The 19,210-nt window shown below is 38.8% G+C and overlaps 1 protein-coding gene across 1 annotated transcript in view; it reads left to right on the forward strand.

The window, feature by feature from the left end:
• The window catches only part of ETF1 (eukaryotic translation termination factor 1), a 34,592-nt gene extending 20,724 nt beyond the window's left edge, over positions 1-13,868 (forward strand). The window contains exons 3-11 of the mRNA XM_060786345.2: positions 621-796; positions 886-1,025; positions 3,324-3,462; positions 3,823-4,013; positions 6,038-6,167; positions 7,661-7,816; positions 8,771-8,835; positions 10,398-10,545; positions 11,922-13,868. Of these exons, the coding sequence (XP_060642328.1) occupies positions 621-796; positions 886-1,025; positions 3,324-3,462; positions 3,823-4,013; positions 6,038-6,167; positions 7,661-7,816; positions 8,771-8,835; positions 10,398-10,545; positions 11,922-12,004 (1,228 nt within the window). The 3' untranslated portion in view covers positions 12,005-13,868. The remainder of the gene's footprint in view (positions 1-620; positions 797-885; positions 1,026-3,323; positions 3,463-3,822; positions 4,014-6,037; positions 6,168-7,660; positions 7,817-8,770; positions 8,836-10,397; positions 10,546-11,921) is intronic.
• Positions 13,869-19,210: the final 5,342 nt, after the last annotated feature.

The following is a 19,210-nucleotide window of genomic DNA, read 5'->3' on the forward strand; positions in this document are numbered from 1 at the left end:
AAAAAAAATCAAACAGCATTACAGACATATGTTCCCCCTAAGGATTCTTTGAGTTGTCCACTCTCTGACTTTTACTTCAAACATACTAGGACATTTAAACCATTTAAGGCTAGATATACTTTGATGAGGTAAGTACCAGAGGGAAAAGCTGCAAAGACTTTGAAGATGCCTTTAGGGAGATATCTTATAGAGTGAATCCTGGTTTTGAAGCCATAGAAATCAGCTTGAGTTTCAAGGACAACTATAGCTCAGAGATCGTCTTGTCTCAAAATAAAAAGTGCTGCTTCAACATATTTTTAATTAGTGATGAAAGTTAATGTTACCATAAATAATTATAGAAAAACAAGTGCATTGATCCAGTTGTGTTGGTTGAAGGCTGCATCAATACTGCTATTACTACATGGTGTGTAAACTGTCTCTTAGTAGGTCTTTGGTTGATGGTAGCAAGAGGCATGTCTGGAAAGTCTTACTCCCAAGAAATGCTGCTAATTTGCAGAAGGGAACTTGAAGGGATTCCTTATTTAAATAACGATTTTCACTAATATATTTTGTGTCCATATTGTAACTCATAGATTGTGTTAATGTGATTGCCTAAACCGGTTTCTTTTCTTTTATCTTAGCAATGGCACCAGCATGATATCATTGATCATTCCCCCCAAAGACCAGATTTCACGAGTGGCAAAAATGTTAGCGGATGAGTTTGGTACAGCATCAAACATTAAATCTCGAGTGAATCGCCTTTCAGTCCTTGGCGCCATTACATCTGTACAGCAAAGGCTAAAACTTTATAACAAAGGTAAAAGGTTATATAGGCTGTACTTGATATTTCCCTGCATGCTTTGGATTCACCCAAGGATTGAATGTTATGTTTTGTTTTGTTTACAGTACCTCCAAATGGTCTGGTTGTTTACTGTGGAACAATTGTGACAGAGGAAGGAAAAGAGAAGAAAGTGAACATTGATTTTGAACCTTTCAAACCAATAAATACATCATTGTATTTGTGTGATAATAAATTCCATACAGAGGTAAGTGAGGTTTGCATTTCTGTTCACATTAAAATAATGTTGTGCCTTTAAGTGATTTACTTTTTCTTTATGCTTGTCTGGTCACATTGCGATATAGGACCTGTGCACACAATACATTTATTTTATTTCAAAAAATATTTTTCACTTGTTTCTAGAACATTTCAGGAAACCTTTGTTCATTACACCAAGGTTTGCCTTGTTTTGGACCCAGGTGGCAAACGTGTACTCCATTGGGGTGTATGTGACTTTGGGGGATTCCTGTGTGCATTTTTAAACTTCAGTTGTTTTCCAAATATATAAAAAGCCCCTCTTTTCTAGCTGTGAAAAAAATGCAGTGAGGCTTTTTTGGCTCAGACAAGCTTCCAGGGGACACCTACATGTTCTCAAAACACCTACCAGAAGGTCACTGGAAGTGAGTCCTGGTTGCCTTCAACATCACTCCCTGGTGTGCTGCTGCAGACCACCATGGAATCAAAGGAACCAAGTGGCTTTCTAACACTGGAGTATGTTCAGTCTTCATTTAGAAAAGTGACATTCTGGGAACTGAGCATGTTTCAGATTTAGACCAAGGTTCCTTGAGTTGTGCATTTGGAACTGAAGATTTGATCTCAGCCATTGACAGTTCACGTACACACACACACACACCAAGTTGAGATATGTGAGAGATCTGTGATCTTGCAAAATTGTTAGCTGCCTTGAAGACCAAACTTCTGAAAGAGTACAGCTGCTGGAACAACCGTACTATCAAAATCATTCAAATAATTTTCACCAGACTGTCCCAGGGAAATTCATAAATGCGTATCTTCTAGAATCAGGTTGGGATGGTTTGTTATATCCTCTCCCCCAATTCAAATCTATAGTTTTGGATTAAAATACTCTTATCTGTGGAAGTCAAATAACAATTTTGACCATAATGAATAATTTTCCTAGGGGATTAGTGGATATCAGACTACTGATTCTATTTTAAGAGGCCACTACAGGGTTCTTTCATGGCCTGGCTGTAAGGTTGGCTGGTATATTGTACCAGTGATATTTTGATCAATGAACATTAGCATACCAGGTTGGGCTGATGAGGAATGTCCTCCATCTTTCAAATAAGTCTTAAATTAGCAGCTGTGGGGAAAATATTAGAGATCTGCAAGTCTCTTCCCACTCTTTTCATGCATGTAGTTTTTTAGCAATCAATAAATGCTACTCAAGTAGATCATGACTTTTTTTTTCATGCCAGAGGCAACTTGAGAAACTGCAAGTTGCTTCTGGTGTGAGAGAATTGACCATCTGCAGAGACGTTACCCAGGTGTCCAGATGTGTTACCATCCTGTGGGAAGCTTCTTTCATGTTCCCACATGGGAAGCTGGAGCTAACAGATGAGAGCTCACCCCATCTGGCAGATTCAAACTGCCAACCTTCAGGTCAGCAGTTCATCTGGCACAAGGATTTATCCCCCTGCGCCACCACGGCTCCTTGACAATCATCAATTAGTTCAAGTATTCACCTCAATTTGGATACAAAGAAACTTGCTTTTTCTCTACTAATAGAAACTACAGCCTTTGTACTCCTTTTTTAAAAGAGACACATTTTAATTTAATTTGTAGATTTGATGTGTTTTACACAGCGTGCTTGTCATGATTTGTAAAAACATTTTACTTGCATACATCATTGCACATCCCAACACTTCTTCTAACTTGATATCCTGTATTGGGACCATGATCAGACAGTTGCAGTTTGAGTAATGCATTCCAGGCTTTTAAGCTTAAATGGTTCACTGTCTTGCCCCGCCTACGTAGTGATTAGCATTTACTTTAATAAGCAGTTATTTTTTTTAAAGGCACAAAATGCAAGTCTCCAGCATTATCTGTTATTGCTAAGAAATGTTATTGCTAAGTTATTAGAGTTTCCTTTCTTTTGGTACAACTTTCTTTCCATGTTCACAGAACATTTAATTGAGGTGTTCTTTTAATAGAGTGCTGAACAAGCTGGCTTCTAATGATTTCCTCTTACCTAGCTTATACAACCTTATAATCTGAACCGGTTTGGCAGCGCTCCTTTCTATCAAGCTTAAAAGGACTGGTGCCTGTTAAAAGAAATATCCACACCTTAAAATATTATAGTGACATTAATTTCAAAAATTCCATAAATGAATCCAGTTTTCTTTTTATGAATATGGAGTGAGATTCTCAATGCTGAGCCTAAAATAGATGAATTTATTCTTCCAGCTGGATTCATTGTATCGATTTCTCTGAAGTGTTGAATTTTCTGACTTTGCTTTACATTTACTTCTGCTGTTTTGATTTTTAGGCCCTTACAGCATTACTGTCAGATGACAGCAAGTTTGGCTTTATTGTAATAGATGGTAGTGGTGCGCTCTTTGGAACTCTTCAAGGAAACACCAGAGAAGTACTGCACAAATTCACAGTGGATCTCCCAAAGAAACACGGTACAGTATCAAAATGGAATAAATCAGTGTGTCACTTCAGAAAAGAAAAAAATGCTGTGGGATGTGATTTGTAATTCTGTTTTAGTGTTTAATCTTTCTCTGGATTAGATAGTTTGGTTTTAAACAGTCCTGCAATTTGCATCAATAAAATCTGAGATGATCACTAAATATGCTTAGTTTTACATAATAAGCCTTGTTTGTGATGGCTTCATGCAGCCATAATTGGTTCTGAATCAGAAATTACATTCTGCCTTGAATGATGCATGTGAATCTAAATACGTGAATTGGAGATGTAGGGTGGGAATGGCTAGTCAAGGATGAAAACCCATTTTTTGTTCCATTTCATTCTGTCTTTCAAAGGAAGAGGAGGTCAATCTGCCTTGCGTTTTGCTCGTTTGAGAATGGAGAAGCGGCACAACTATGTAAGGAAAGTAGCAGAAACGGCTGTACAGCTATTTGTTTCTGGTGACAAAGTGAACGTGGCTGGTCTTGTGTTAGCTGGATCAGCTGACTTCAAAACTGAACTAAGCCAGTCAGACATGTTTGATCAGGTGAGTGACACATTTTTATTTATTACCCACCTCTCCTTATGGCTCAAGGCAGGGAACAACACAGCTTAAATGCATCATAATATACAATCATTGAAAACATGTACCATATTTACTTGAATCCAATGCTCGCCTTTTTTGGCTATATTACTTTGCCAAAATTGGGGTGTGCATTAGAATCATATAATACATAATCTTAGAGCTGAGCCAAATCAAAAGGGGAAGCTGATTCAGTAGCAGCTGGAGCTCCTTTTTGAGGTATGTCATCTGTAATTAAATGCCAGGACTCAGTGCTATGCAATCCTGAGATTTGTAGTTTAGTAAGGCATCTTCATTTTTTTGGCAGAGAAGGCTCAAAATCTTGGGCCCTTTCAGACAGGCCTTTTATCCCAGGATCTGATCCCAGATTTTCCATTTATCCCAGATCATCTGGCAGTGCAGACTTGTATAATCCAGTTTAAAGCAGAAAACCTGGGATCAGATCCTGGGATAAAGGGCCTGTCTGGAAGGGCCCCTTTGTCAAACCTCAGGATTCCATAGCACTGAACCAAGGCAATTAAAGTGGATTAATTCTACAGCATAGATGCATCCCAAGGTTTTCTTTTCAATCGCTGGAAGTTTTGGTGTTCTAACACTTTTTAATAAAAGAAGGAATAATAATTAGGCAGCCACTGTAATGCGCACCTTTTTGGCAAAATATCTCCTCCGGGCTGATATGGGCGGGATAGAAATAATGTAAATAAATAATAAATAAAATTTTGCCATTGCACATTACATTTGACAGCAAACACTTTTGGTTTCAGGGTTTTGAAAACTGAGGTGCACATTAGATTCAATGGCACACTAGACTCGAGTAAATAAAAGTATTAAAATATATTTCTATAAAATACACATATTAAAATACACAGAACAAAGATCAAAATACAATAAACATAGAATATGAATTTAAAACTCATGATTAAAATTGGCTGGGTAGGCCTGCCAGAAGAAATATGTCGTCTGTTGTGTCTTAAATTCTGACAGCCCCTTTAGCTATTGGAGTTCTTCCAGTAGATCATTCCACAATTTTAGGGTGGCTGATTAAAAGGTCCTCTGGATGACTGTCACAAGTTGGGTTCTGGCTGGTTGGAGTAACCACCCCCCAGAGGACCTAAGTATTCAGGGCGGATTGTACGGGATAAGGCGATCCATTAGGTAACCTGGAACGAAACCATGTAGGGCTTTAAAGGTACCAACACTTTGTACTTTGCCCGGAAACTAATTAGCGGCCAGTGGAGTGACTTTTATATGGGTGCAATACATTCATTCCTGGATGATCTTGTGACTAATCTGTCTGCCATGTTTTAAACTCATTGGAATTTCCAAACTTGGTATGGAGGTAGCTCAATGTAAAGCACATGGCAGAAATCCAAAGTTGAAGGAGTTGTCCTGACATTGAAGTCTCATACCTGGCCATCACTTGGATTACCTCCACTTAGGTTCTGGTCTTTTCACTAAATATTACTAATATATTTTATGTTTGAATAGTAAAAGAGTTTGAAAGTCCTCATTATATAACATACAACATGATATTCATTCATTATAAGGTGGGATTTCACCTTTTTAAAACTGAAGCACCAGGTGTATTGGTCATCCAGATATATTTTAATTGCTTTTCATCAAAAGGGTCTATCTGTGTTGTCATTAATTGTATCATTACTTCATGTGCATCTTATCTATTGTTTATTTATTTACGACAATTATTTGCCGCCCATCTCACCCTTACAAGTCATATGTACATACAACATACTATATTATTAGCATAGTACTAATACATCATTCATAATATTAGTATTATATAATATTATATTGTTGCTGGGGGAGGGGCTCTGGTGTCACAGGAGACAAGATGGAACTGTCTTCTCGGCTCCCTTCTTTACTCTGGTCCCAGAGTGGCCGTTGTCAACAGTAGGATGCATTTTTTTGAGGCAATTAACCATATTTGATTATATAAGAATTCTTCTAACTAGACATGTTTTTATTTATAGCGGTTGCAATCCAAAGTACTAAAGCTAGTTGACATCTCCTATGGTGGTGAAAATGGATTCAACCAAGCAATTGAATTGTCCACTGAGGTCCTATCTAATGTGAAATTCATTCAAGAAAAGAAACTAATAGGTATGAATAAAGCACCCCATTTTTGCATTCTTTGTGCATGATAAATGTATCATCCATATTTTGTACAAATATAGTTTCTAGGGTGCAGGAAATATCTTTTCACAAAATAAAATACAGCCCGTAAGCTAGTGTTTGTACCATATCCTACTACTTATCTGAAATACAAGCAGCTATATCTTAGGATATTTATTAGGTTTTATTATAATTAATAGTGGTAGTGGGTTACCATTTTTACTGTTTATGCACTTTTTTGAAATTAAGTCAGCCCTCCACATTAGTGGATGTGATTATTGACAGAGTTAATTAAAATATTCTCTCTAGGAATCTCTGGCTCCCTCCAGTGCAATACTGGGGTCAACATGCACTTGAAGCTGACCATAGAGACATGCTGGAGACCTGGAGATTCTTAGAGAGGTCTTCTGTCAGATTAAAACTGGTTTTTTATTTATGTTGTTTCACTTTCGTTGGGGTGCTGCACTTCTAACCCCGGAGAATGTGGAAGGCTGGCTGTGCCTAGATATATGCATAGTCTGCTCGAAGCTGACAATTACCCACTTGATGCTACACGAGCCTGTTCTAATGTTACTTCTATTGCATGCTTAACCTTCTAGAATTGTTGATAAATTTCCTTGGATTATTTGCTTATCGTGTGTTGGTCCTGCAGAATGCTTTGAGCATAATTACAGTCACCACTGTTTTGGCTGGTTACCATGTGTGTTTAACAGGGAAGAAACTACAGTTGTACAATTTAGTCATTTGGATCTTTATCCAAATGAGCTGAGTAATTTTGGGGCAGATTCTTGGAAGTGATGAAACTTGGAAAACCGCCTATTTTACAGGCACACGGGATATTGCTTCTTAATGTCCTCCTTTGGCTGCTTTTTAGATTTGGTCACTCAAATTTGCTGGTGAGAATCATAATCCACATGCTTCATATTGCTTATAAAATGCATGCTCATGGTAGCCTGAATCGGATGCCAGTAAAAGGGAGCCTGATTTGTTCCCAGTGAGCAAGCACACCAGGAATTTAGTTAGATAATCCAGGGACTCGTCAGAGTCTTGCCTCTAACTGGCTGTGTGTAGATATGATAACTGAAACTGCCAGGGCGAGGGAGTGAGCTCCCAGGGTGATTCATCTCAATTTTCCTGAATCTAACCAAGAGTGACCTAAATCCATGGGGAGTGTTTGGTATTCACTAATGGAGCAACTTTCATTAGCCGTATCAAAAGAGGGCAAAATTTTCCCTCTGCAGTCTTCTATACATCCAAAACCCCTCATGATAGAGATTGGAAAACCTCACATTCCAAGGGCTGCCACAGTGAAGGAAAGGGGGGAAAAGTCCTGTTACACTGACGCTAAAGTGATGGTGCAATGTTGAATCTAGGTCAGTTTTGCTCTCATGTAACAACAGTATCATCTTGACTAAGTTAAGTAGCATTTGTGTTGAAACTTGCATGTTTATTTCCTTCTCTCTGATTTGCACTGAATGTAGGCCGATACTTTGATGAAATCAGTCAGGACACAGGAAAGTACTGTTTTGGTGTTGAAGACACTTTAAAGGCCTTAGAAATGGGAGCTGTAGAGATCCTGATAGTTTATGAGAACCTGGATATAATGAGATATGTTCTCCATTGCCAAGGCACAGAAGGTATGTTGTTTCCCCTGGCACAGATATTTGGAATTGAGGTATCCTCTTTGCTTGCATTGACATAAATCACTCCACATTTTTACTGTGAATACAAGATGACAAATGTTGAATGAATAAACATGTATTGTTTATGATTAAAGCTTAATCATGAATGATAATTGTGCATTTATTCAAATTTATTTACACCAGAAAGTGACTTGCAGTATCTCAAGTCTCTCCTAACATGAAAAAAAAAAATCGAATTTGCTGAATGGAACCAGTATGGTGTATTGGTTTCAGCATTGTACTATGACCCCTTATATCATGGTTTGAATTCCTACTGAACCATGGAAATCCACTGAGTGGCCTTCAGCAAGTTATATTCTCTCAACCTCAGATAACATCAAAAACATATAACTTCTGAACAGATTTTGCTTACAAAATCCTATAATGTCAGGAATGACTTAAAAAGCACCCAACAACAAACACATGTAAAGCGTGAACTCTTTACTTCTCACATGCTATAGTGCTGCATTCATTCTAGTTCCTATGTGTGAGACATGTTTCATTTTTGAAGTGAAGAATCACATGTACCATTGTTGACATTGGTATCTAGAAGAGATCATTATCTTGCAACCAACAGCCAGTTCAAGTGCAATTTAAAAAGTACTCTTCAAGACTCAGTTAAAACTCAGATTGATCCATTTTTTCTAGAAAAGGTGTAATTGCCACCATTTTACAGTAGCTCTTCCATGAACAACCTAGAAGAGAATGAAAAAAATAGTTGGTGTCAAAATGAGTGATCCACTTGTTCAGAACTCTACATTAAAGAATATTATTAGATTATATAATGCAACCATTTCTAGTCTTCTGTGCTGGCAATGTTTGGCTTTTCACCAGATAATCCAAATGCATTTGGAGAATTGTACTGTTGTGCCTCTCATGCTTTGTTTATTTTCCCTCCATTTCCTGCAGAGGAGAAGATTCTCTATTTGACACCAGAACAAGAAAAAGATAAATCCCACTTCACAGATAAAGAGGTATTTTATATATTTAGGAACACACTTTCATTCATTATTCGTGAAATAGCCTTGGTGACCTGGAGAAATTCACTGTCTACTTAGTTTCTCAGACTGACTCTGAGAAAAGGATTGAATAATTAAGACTGGATCTACACTGCCATATAAAATCCAAATTATCTGATTTGAACTGGATTACATGGAGTGTAGATTCATATAATCTAATTCAAAGTAGATAATGTGGATAATGTACTTTGATAATCTGGATTATATGTATAGATCCAGCCCAAGAATGTTACTTAATGCAAGGCACAAATATTACAAATACATTGGAAATCTGCTGGTTAGATCTCCATTATGTAGGGAATAGCAGTTCTGTCTGCTAAGTGCTAATATTTTTACCTGGGTTTGTTCTGGTTGGTGTTTTGTGCAGAATGGAACAAGCATAGCAATTTTCTGAAAACAGCAAGATTTCCTGATCAATCCCTAAATCTCTACTAAACAAATCAAGTTGTGTTAAAAATCTTCATAAATATGCATTTATGAAAAAAAATATATAGTGATCCAAAATGTTGCATGGGAGATATCTAACTGTTGAGTGATTTGCTCATTTTTAGTCCTGTTAGGTAACACAAAGTATTCATTTGTAGAGCATAACAGATTCAATTTGTGGAGTATATAATATCAAAGGTATTATTTAATGCTGCCATGGTGAAAGCTGTAGTCAGTCTATGATTCGGCAGCAGATGTGGTTCAGAAACAGGAGACCACAGAGGCATTTTTACATGAGATATGTATCCACATTCTTTCTGCATTTCATATGCTTATGTGATCACATGATTCTTTTGGCTGGCAACAATGCAGTTCAGAAGGAAAGCTTCTGTTCCTCTTTCCTCCTTCAGTAGACTGTGGCACAGAGAGAGAGCAATGTCCTTGGGATGAGTTAAGGATTAGGGAAGGCAGAAACACTTCTAGTGCTACTTCTCTCTGCAGTCTTTGCCCATGCCAAGGTCCTGCTGCTGTGTCTTCAAGATGACATCTCCTGACAGCTTTATGGTGGTCAGTTGAGTACTAGAGAAAAAATGAGGAGGAATCCATTGTGGTCCCTAAAATGCTGACTAATTTTAAAGAAAAGAAAAACAGATATTCCTCTCAGAACATTGGCAGTTAGAAAAGGACTAGCAGTCTGAGGGATCATAAGGGAAAATTAAGTTTTTATGATGAACACTGTAATCTTGGATTGAAAAAAAAGCAACACAGTATATCAGAATGAGCATTCCCAGCTTTGAATATGGCTAGTGATCAGGAATCCTGAGAGTTGTTTTAAATCCTATCTTTCTCTGCGAGGTTCTGGGAGAAGCATCCAAAAGCATGGTTGTGCTCCTCTCTTCACTCAGAAGAAAGATCATGTTGATTATTTATTAATAATGCCTTTCTTTGGTCTTCTCCAAGTTTCTGCAAAACATTCCTGTTTCTAGTAGAATCAAAATGAAATCTAGGATATTAAATTATTATTTGAATACTGAATATACAATTCCTTATGTCCTTCCCCCCCCCCCCCCCCCCCAATTCATCTTCTTTAGACTGGACAGGAACATGAACTTATAGAAAGCATGCCTCTGCTTGAATGGTTTGCTAACAACTACAAGAAATTTGGAGCCACGTTGGAAATTGTGACAGACAAGTCACAGGAAGGATCCCAGTTTGTGAAAGGATTTGGAGGAATCGGAGGTAAATGGAAACAGGAAATGGCAATGTATTCGTAACTCGTGTGGTGGAAGAGGAAAACTTAGTCCAAAAGGACAGGAAGCACATGATACTAGAAACTGAACACAGAGCATGATAACCATTGTGCAACAACATTCATTTGTAGCTTGTCTCTCCCTCTCCTCCAAAAAAAACTCACCTATCACATGCATGGATCTTTATCGTTGCAAAATATTGTACATTGTGCAGTTGTCTTTAAAGTTCTCTTTTAATGCAGTAGGCCTGGCAATACAATGGATATTTCATTCACATGGAAGGAACTATGGTATAGTTTTATAAAATGGTTCACCTTACGTTGCGTAATATTACCAAGAGAAGCATTTTACTGGAACCCATTACTCTTCTTGTGTAATATAGAGAAAAACACCCACAATTCGTTTGTTCTATCATTTGATTCATATAGCGAGTGATTTCATTTCCTGAAATATTTTTCAGTCACCTCTTTCCTAAATTCCACATCTTAGAAATGCATTTATCATGAATAAGAAAATCATGTCTGTAGTTAATACATATATTCCTACCAATGCAAAAACGCTGCAACCTTTGGATATTTATTTATGACTTCCTTGGTGGGTCTCAGTCGGTTCTGGGGTAGAAATATAATCCTGTACTCCTGTCATGCATTATCCACTTGTGTGTAGAGCAGTGGTTATCAGCTTGTGGGTCCCCAGATGTTTTGGCTTTCAAGTCCTAGAAATCCTAACAGCTGGTAAACTGGCTGGGATTTCTGGGGGTTGTAGGCCAAAACACCTGGGGACCCACAGGTTGAGAACACTAGTGTAGAGGAACAGGTATAGAAAACATTGAATGAAGTGGGATAAATCAGATATAGCATTTCATTATACACAGAAAGTGATCCAAAAGTGGGGAGAAATCTCTCCTCTGGTGCATCCATGAACATTTCAGAGATTATTGCCTGCCTGATCAATGGAGGTCTGACTTTAGTAACTTCACAAGACACTGGCTGGCAACTAATCTAGAAAAGAGGGATTACATTATTGTTAGTAAGGACAGACATATACTACAATAATTCCTTTATACGACTTCCTTCTACCACACATGAATATGCTTGATCATCTCTAGAATATGACTTGCTGCTCTCATCACATTAGACTGTGACCACTGCTTGTCTGTGCAGGCTGGGCTAACTCCCTACTACTTCCCATGGCCTTGTCAGCTAAATACCTCGGCTTTTTGAAGAATTCAGATGTTTGTTGAAATATCTGTGGAAAGGAAATGTATACACATTGGGGCAACGAGGAAGTGGTTTCAGGCATAAGCGATTTTCCTATTAATGGCAAGTGTTTGTAATGTCTTCTTTTCAATCTTTATTTCCTAAGGTATCTTGCGGTACCGAGTAGACTTCCAGGGAATGGAATACCAAGGAGGAGATGATGAATTTTTTGACCTTGATGACTACTAGGTAGTCGACCTGGGTCTGGCAAAACGTGCCTCACCCCTCCAGCATCCAACCCAAGGAGAAAACTCACGATGGAAAACAAAACAGATCCCTGCCTTAGAATTGGAGTATTTCCAGAACTTTATCCAGAACACCAGGTTTAAAAAAAAAAGAGAAAAGAAAAAAAAGAAGCAAACCCTACTGATTTGTCATAGTGTCAGTACAGCAGCAATCTACTGAGTTTCTATAATGCCATTTTGGACTAATTTAAAAAGAAAATCCCAATTTTTACTTTTACTCAATGGTAAAATTGGTTGCTCTTGTATTTTATGAAAATGATTTTTTTAACCTTCATGCTACATTAACTGCTGTCAACTTTCATTTGGAACAATTAATGGAATTATACTGGTTTGTTTCTTTATTTTGATTGGAGGCATTTATTGCTGCATTTTGCAGTGACATGACCCATTTACATGGCGTTCTTGGCTTAGACTGCAGAAGAAGAACCTTAGGGAGATATTGTTCCCATTGTTCTCAGTCTACAATGGTGGAAATAAAAGGATTTGAACTTTGTGGCATGCCAGCTTGAAAGGTGTGACTTGCAAATTCAGACAGTCTGGGAAGTCCACCATTTCATTCTTAGACTGCAAAAGCACTGCTTGTATCAATCAGGAAGTATGTATCATTCATGGCAATCCAAATGCCAGGGTCTCAGCAAGCTTGATTGGGATAATTAGTTGTGTGGCCTTCACTCTTCCCTCTTGTCAGTCAATAAACAGTTTCCACAAGCAAGCTAATACTACTTATGCTTGGTTCTATTATTTACTAGGGTGTGGGGTTTTTGTTTTAGTTTTGCTTGGGGACTGTGCAAGCTGCCTTGGTGGATCAACATCAACAGTTTTGCAAACTGCTTTAAATGAAAGTAGAGCGCAAAATCCAACTGATGGAGACCTTGGCACTGACAGATGTGAAGCTTTGGTAGACATTAGCAAGGTTTTTTAGAAGCTTGGTGCCAAAGGTTCACATTCAACACTGTGGCATTGTTTGAGCAAGGCAGAGAGCTCCCTTTCCTGCATTCCCCTGGGACTGGCTGATTTCTTTCCTAAAGGATACTCGGATATTTTAGTGCCTAGCTCTGTTCACCTTTTCCTCTCCTCTTCCTTGTATTGGTCAGAAGCTCCCCAACTTGCAAGATTTGCATATCGTTCCGGTTATCCTGTCTCACTTGAATTGAAGGGAGTTCGTCTTAATTAAGCCTTCCTCATTGCAGTGTATACTTTAAAGAGGTCCAAAATGACTTTCTGTCGATGTGAGCAATAGAATTTGTATCTTTTTATAACTCTGCAAACAGACAGTGTGCGTGATTGTCCACAATGTTCACATTGGGTGAAATTCCTTATAGAAGCCCGTTGTCTGTCTTGGGATGCAACCTGATTTATAGAACGCCTGATCACAAGCATCCTTGTGCTCTCCAAAGCAGTACACTTTGATTTTGCCATTGTAAATGGGTCTGCTATGACATGACAAGAGCAGAAGAAAATTGGGTGTAAATTTACATTTTTGAATATACTGCTTGTTTCACATTTAGGGTATGCGGCTCCTCTTTTTTTTTTGTAGTTTATTTTTACTATTTAAGTTTGGAAATGATGCCAAATTTTTGTATCTCTTTAATCAATGTGTTATCTCTGGTGATATATATTGCATTATATATTGATGTGTGTATCAATATATACTGATATGTATTACACTTACACAAACACATTACAAGGGTGAGAATCCTAGCCTTTTTGCATACTACTTAGCCTCTTCAGAGAGCTCCCAAGCAGTGATATCTTGGTGTTGTGATGTACAGAAAATGGAGAAGAGTATTAAACCATATTTAAGAATATATGCTGGATTCCTGATTTTATTTGTGGGAATGCTTCACCATTGGCTACTGCTGCTCAGGAAATGACTGGACTGGACTGAAGAAGTTTCTGGGTCTGGCACGTAATCCTATGATTTCTTTATTTACTTACTTGCTTACTTAAGTCTGACTTTGTGTTGTTGAAGGCTTTAATGGCCAGAATCAATGGGTTACTGTGAGTTTTCAAGGCGGTATGGCTATCTTCCACAAGCATTCTCTCCTGACATTTCACCCACATCTATGGCAGGCAACCTCTTGAGGATGCCTGCCATAGATGTGGGTGAAACATCAGGAGAGAATGCTTCTGGAACATGGCCATACAGCCCGGAAAACTCACAGCAACCCAATAAGTCTGAGCTCAGTTTAGTATACATTGCTCTCCTCTCTGCACCAAGGGGGTCAGACTGAGACGGGACTAATGGCCTATACTCACTAAGTTTACATGTCTCCAATTCCAGCCAAACAGTCAAGCTACCATACCACCCTGGCTTTCCATTCTTAATATTTACCAGCAGTGTGTTCAAGTATTGGTATGTGGCTTGGTATAAAGTTTTAACACTATGAAACTGTTGATTAAAATTTCAGGTTTCCCAAAGAGGTACTTCAGTTGCTTAATTCTCCTAATGACATTTATCACCATTTTCGAATCAACCGTCAGACATAACGTGTTCTGTACCATAAAGCCATATACCACAGTCAGTTTTGCCAGTCTTTCAAGTTGTTGCCACTGCTAATGACTATTCTTTGTAAAATCAATCTCAAGAATGAGAACCTACTGCCTTTACTGCAGTGTTTCCCATTAGCTTCTCTAATCATCACTGTTGTGCTTTCTAGGTCATGTTGACACGCAGTTTTCAGATGCTCTGCTTGATAGTAATTTGATAGAGAATAGTGGCAGCATTTGTTCACAGCCATGAAAATCAACATGGATCATTAGACTCAAGGCACACAAAATCCATCTGAACAATTACCTCAATCAATGATTTCCTAAATACCAGAATCTGTACCACACACATTTACTGCATGCATGATTTGGGTTCCCAACTTGGAAAAAAAATTCCATGGAACTGTTGAGCTTCCTTTTTGCCATAATTGAGGATCTGCAATTAGAGAAGCAGAATATTCAATCTCATTTTGGGATTCTTTTTGAGCCCTCTCCATTGGATTCTTGAGGTAGGAGGTACCATGCTGTTGGTAGCAAAGAATAGAAGACATAATAATGGGTCATAAATAATGACGTAGGATACAAAACGTGACTGGAAGATGACCCCGGAGATAGGCCAAACAAGGGACCCCTTCATGTGGGAGCCTCAGGTGCATGAGTCAAAAGACTGAAAGAAGTGAGTCAGGATTGAGAATGTATCTGTTCAAAGACTCAAGGCGGGATTGGCAGCATGGTTACTGAATTACTCATGTTCTTCTCTGATGACTTCAGGGCATGTGAAGGCAGGATCTTGTACAACCAGTCATCCCCTTTTCTCCTGCCTTACAGAAGGAATTTCAGTGTCTGCTGAGTTATATTTTGATTCCATTCTTGATTTGTGTAAGCCATGGCTTACACAAATCATTACTTGGGACAGCATTCTACCTCAAAATGTAAAATGGGGATGGAGTATGAGTCCATTAAAGTCTCCCATTGGAGGTACAATGTAATCCCCTATCATAGCCCATCCCTGTAAGGCTAGGGAACAATGTTTATTAAACCCTTTCAGAAGAAAAATGTGGAAAGGGACATAAGATCAAATGCTGGCGGTTATTTCATCTGCATTTTGCAACCCTTGGAAGTACATTTTCCATTGTCCTCACCTTGGGGAGTTGTACCTCACCCAATGGCTGTTCTTATATCCAGCAGGAGATTATTTGATTACTGACCGAATCTGGATAGAATGTGTTCCAGAGCCTGATTCTACCATTGCAGTAAGGGATAATTATGCTCAGTTAGCAAGGAGACCATTTGCAAGAAAAAGAGTGGGACAAGGGCTGCCTGGCAGTCAATAGATTCCTACCTTTTCCCCAAGGCTAGGACTCAAGTTAATTTATAGACTGAAAATAAACAAAAGTAAAATCACAAATAGATTTTTTTTTTTAGTCACGAGCGACTTGAGAAACTGCAAGTTGCTGCTGGTGTGAGAGAATTGGCCGTCTGCAAGGGCGTTGCCCAGGGTATGCCTGGATGTCTTGATATTTTACCATCCTTGTGGGAGGCTTCTCTCATGTCCCTGCATGGAGAGCTGGAGCTAACAGAGGGAGCTCATCCGCACTCGGATTCGAACCTCCGACCTGTTGGTCTTCAGTCCTGCCGGCACAAGGGTTAAACCCATTGCGCCACCGGGGAACCCATAGATAAAAATTTGAGATGTAACAGAATAAAACTTTAAAATGAAAATTGATTTTTAAAACAGTTTTTTAAAAAGTCATAAAGCGGAAAATGGATTATGGTGGAACCTCAGTATGGATTTGGGGGCAGAGAATATTTTTGCACCATAGGTGGTTGAATCCATGGATGAACAATCTGGATACAGAGGTCCGACTATATGACAGAAACAGTTCACAAACACTTGCTGGAAAAGAAAGCTCTTTAATAGACCACGAAAGGACAGTGATAGGGGATCCAGTTCAGCCTCCCTAGGATGAGTTTCAGAGACTCAGAGTAGTCATGGAGAGGCCTTTTTGGTGTTTCGACCAAATGTGCCTGCAAAATTGGGATTTAAGAGAAGCAAAAACCTTGAAGATCTTGAAATTTGAGCCCAAATTTCTATTTTCTAAGCCTCATATCCACCCCCTCTTGAATTTTTCTAGGCATGGCTGGGGAATATGTGGTTCTTGGTGATAATGGACAAAACTCCATTATACATCAGCCTAGCCAGTGAGAATTGCAGTTGAGCAATACCCTAAAGATTTCATCTTTCCCCAGTTCTGAGTTAGATGTAGAGGTCTGAGAAAAGGTGATTTCCTGGCTCTCTTCTCCTCCTTCCTCCAAAGTGACAAGAAATCTAAGTACTGTGATGTCATAATTGCAGGCTTATGGTGGAAAACCTCTTGCTCAGTGGTCCTAAGACCTTTCTGAAGAAAGCGCCTTCGTAACTAGTTTAAAAGGTAGATGTTTTGAGAATAAGGTCATGGTGGGTTGGGGTCTGGATGTGATATCTAAAAAATCTTGCTAGTTTCCCAAATGGGATGCAAATGCAGGAATTGTTCCTCAGAATATGGCAAGGGAATATGGAAAATCTCATTGAACCTGTTGGAAAAGAAGATATTATTGAATGTGTTGTACTGTTGCCATAGTCCTTAGTAAACCAGAAGGTGGAGTTCTCTCATTGACTGAACATATTAATTTCAATACATCAGCAGTAGGAAATGCCTCAGTCTGAATCTGATTTCCCTTGTGGGAGCATCCCAATATATTTTTACTGATCACATGTGCGTGGCAGTGGGAATCCCAAAACAGGAGACTTATATCATTTCTTTTATTTACATAAAAGGCTTTCTTCCAGGAGCAAGTGGCTACTAGTGGATTTCACATAAGATGGGATCATGAAGCTGATGTCAATTTGAGACTGAATGTTAAAGCAACTTCCCTCTGTACTAATTTCTATCCCCTAAGTAGGTTCAGTCGTTTGGATCACTTGTTTACAGTCTGGGCTAAAGTCCAGAGCAAATTCACTACTCTACAAACACAAAAGCACCAGCCTCCATTGCTCATAACTCACGGTGGCTCCCTCCAATGATATACTTTATCCTAATAACAAAGCTCTCAGACAGGGTGGCTAAGGAGAGAGTGGTTTATCTGAAAGTCTACGGTAGCCACTTATTAAAAAAGAGGTAATACATTACCAGAAATTAGGACAAAGCATTATACCCGACAACAACAATAATTTTATTTCTTACCTCTCCCTATGAGGTAACAGCGCTCCATGAAGTCATGCTGGCCACATGACCTTGGAGGTGTCTAAGGACAATGCTGGCTCTTTGGCTTAGAAATGGAGATGAGCACCAACCCCCAGAGTCGGACACGACTGGACTTAATGTCAAGAGAAAACCTTTACCTTTATTTATCTCTTTCCATGATTCAAGGCAGGTCAAAGCACATTCAAAAACACATAAATACTATTGTTAAAATCTACAAACACATATTAAAATGCAGGTCCATAAAAGACAGATTTCAAAGCATGTATGTAAATTACACATTAATTGCACATGACAAGAACATGAGTTTAAAAGTCATGTTTCAACTAGCTGTGTAGACTTGGCAGAAGAGATAGAATTTTAGGTGGTTTTTAAATCCTGACAGCTGATCTAGAATCATATTCGGCAGCAAGTCAGCTAGAGGACTGATATCAAACAAGCATACCACATACTTTTTTTTTCTGCAAAGCCCTTTGTATTTTGACAGGCTTTGAAGGACTGACTGTACTAAATCTGTCCCAGCTAAACAATATGCAGGGTTTTCTGATTATTTTTGTTCGTCCATTTTAATGGTTTATGTTTCTAATTGGTTTAATTTTTTTATAGTTTAAGAACTTTTCTAACTTTTTCTGAATTCCCAACTATATATTTTTTACTCTGTTGTAAGCCACCTTGAGTCCCAAATTGGGGAAAAAGCAGGAAACAACAACAATCACAACAAAACCAACAATAATAGTAATAGTTGCTATTGTTTTTTAAAAGCTAGAGGCCCATCTTCCATAAAATAGAGCAAATGGTCACCCTACAAAGATCATTAAGGGAGCTTCATGGCTGACCAGAAATCTAATCCCAGCTTTCCTCAGTTCTGTTCCATACTCTGACTTCTTCACAACTGGCTAATAAAATGTTTAAGGAGAGGTTTCTGTTTGTTTTTATTGCCAGGTGCATGGTAGCTAGAATGGAGTGCTACACACAGCATATCTGCCAAGAATCTCCAGTCATTCCTGAGGCACCCAGTCCACTCTGGCAACCTCATCTCTTTTCCATCCTAAATGACTTTGAACATTTAGTAGCACCAACAGTATGCCTTGCTGTTGGTTCCCATATCTACCTTTAATGAGGAAAAAATGCTAACAGCTTCTCTCCCTTTGCCAGGGTCTGGAGAAGAGCCCGTGGGATCTAGCAGCCTGCATTGCAGTGATGGAATGGATCAAGGGCCATGACTAGCAATCTTGGAGCAGCAGCTAGCAACTATGGAAGTTGATAGCTGTTCGAGCAAAAGGCACTTTGCTAACTATGCACTTGGCAGCTGTTAAAACCGATGGCATCCACTGCCCCCCTGGAAACTTGGGTGCCAGCTTTTCTAGGTGAGTCTTTGTTCCTTGGATTGCTTCCTCTTCTAGAGGCATCCCACCTAC

The sequence above is a fragment of the Anolis sagrei genome, chromosome 1, assembly GCF_037176765.1.
Source record: "Anolis sagrei isolate rAnoSag1 chromosome 1, rAnoSag1.mat, whole genome shotgun sequence".
In the NCBI taxonomy this organism is placed as follows: Eukaryota; Metazoa; Chordata; class Lepidosauria; order Squamata; family Dactyloidae; genus Anolis; species Anolis sagrei.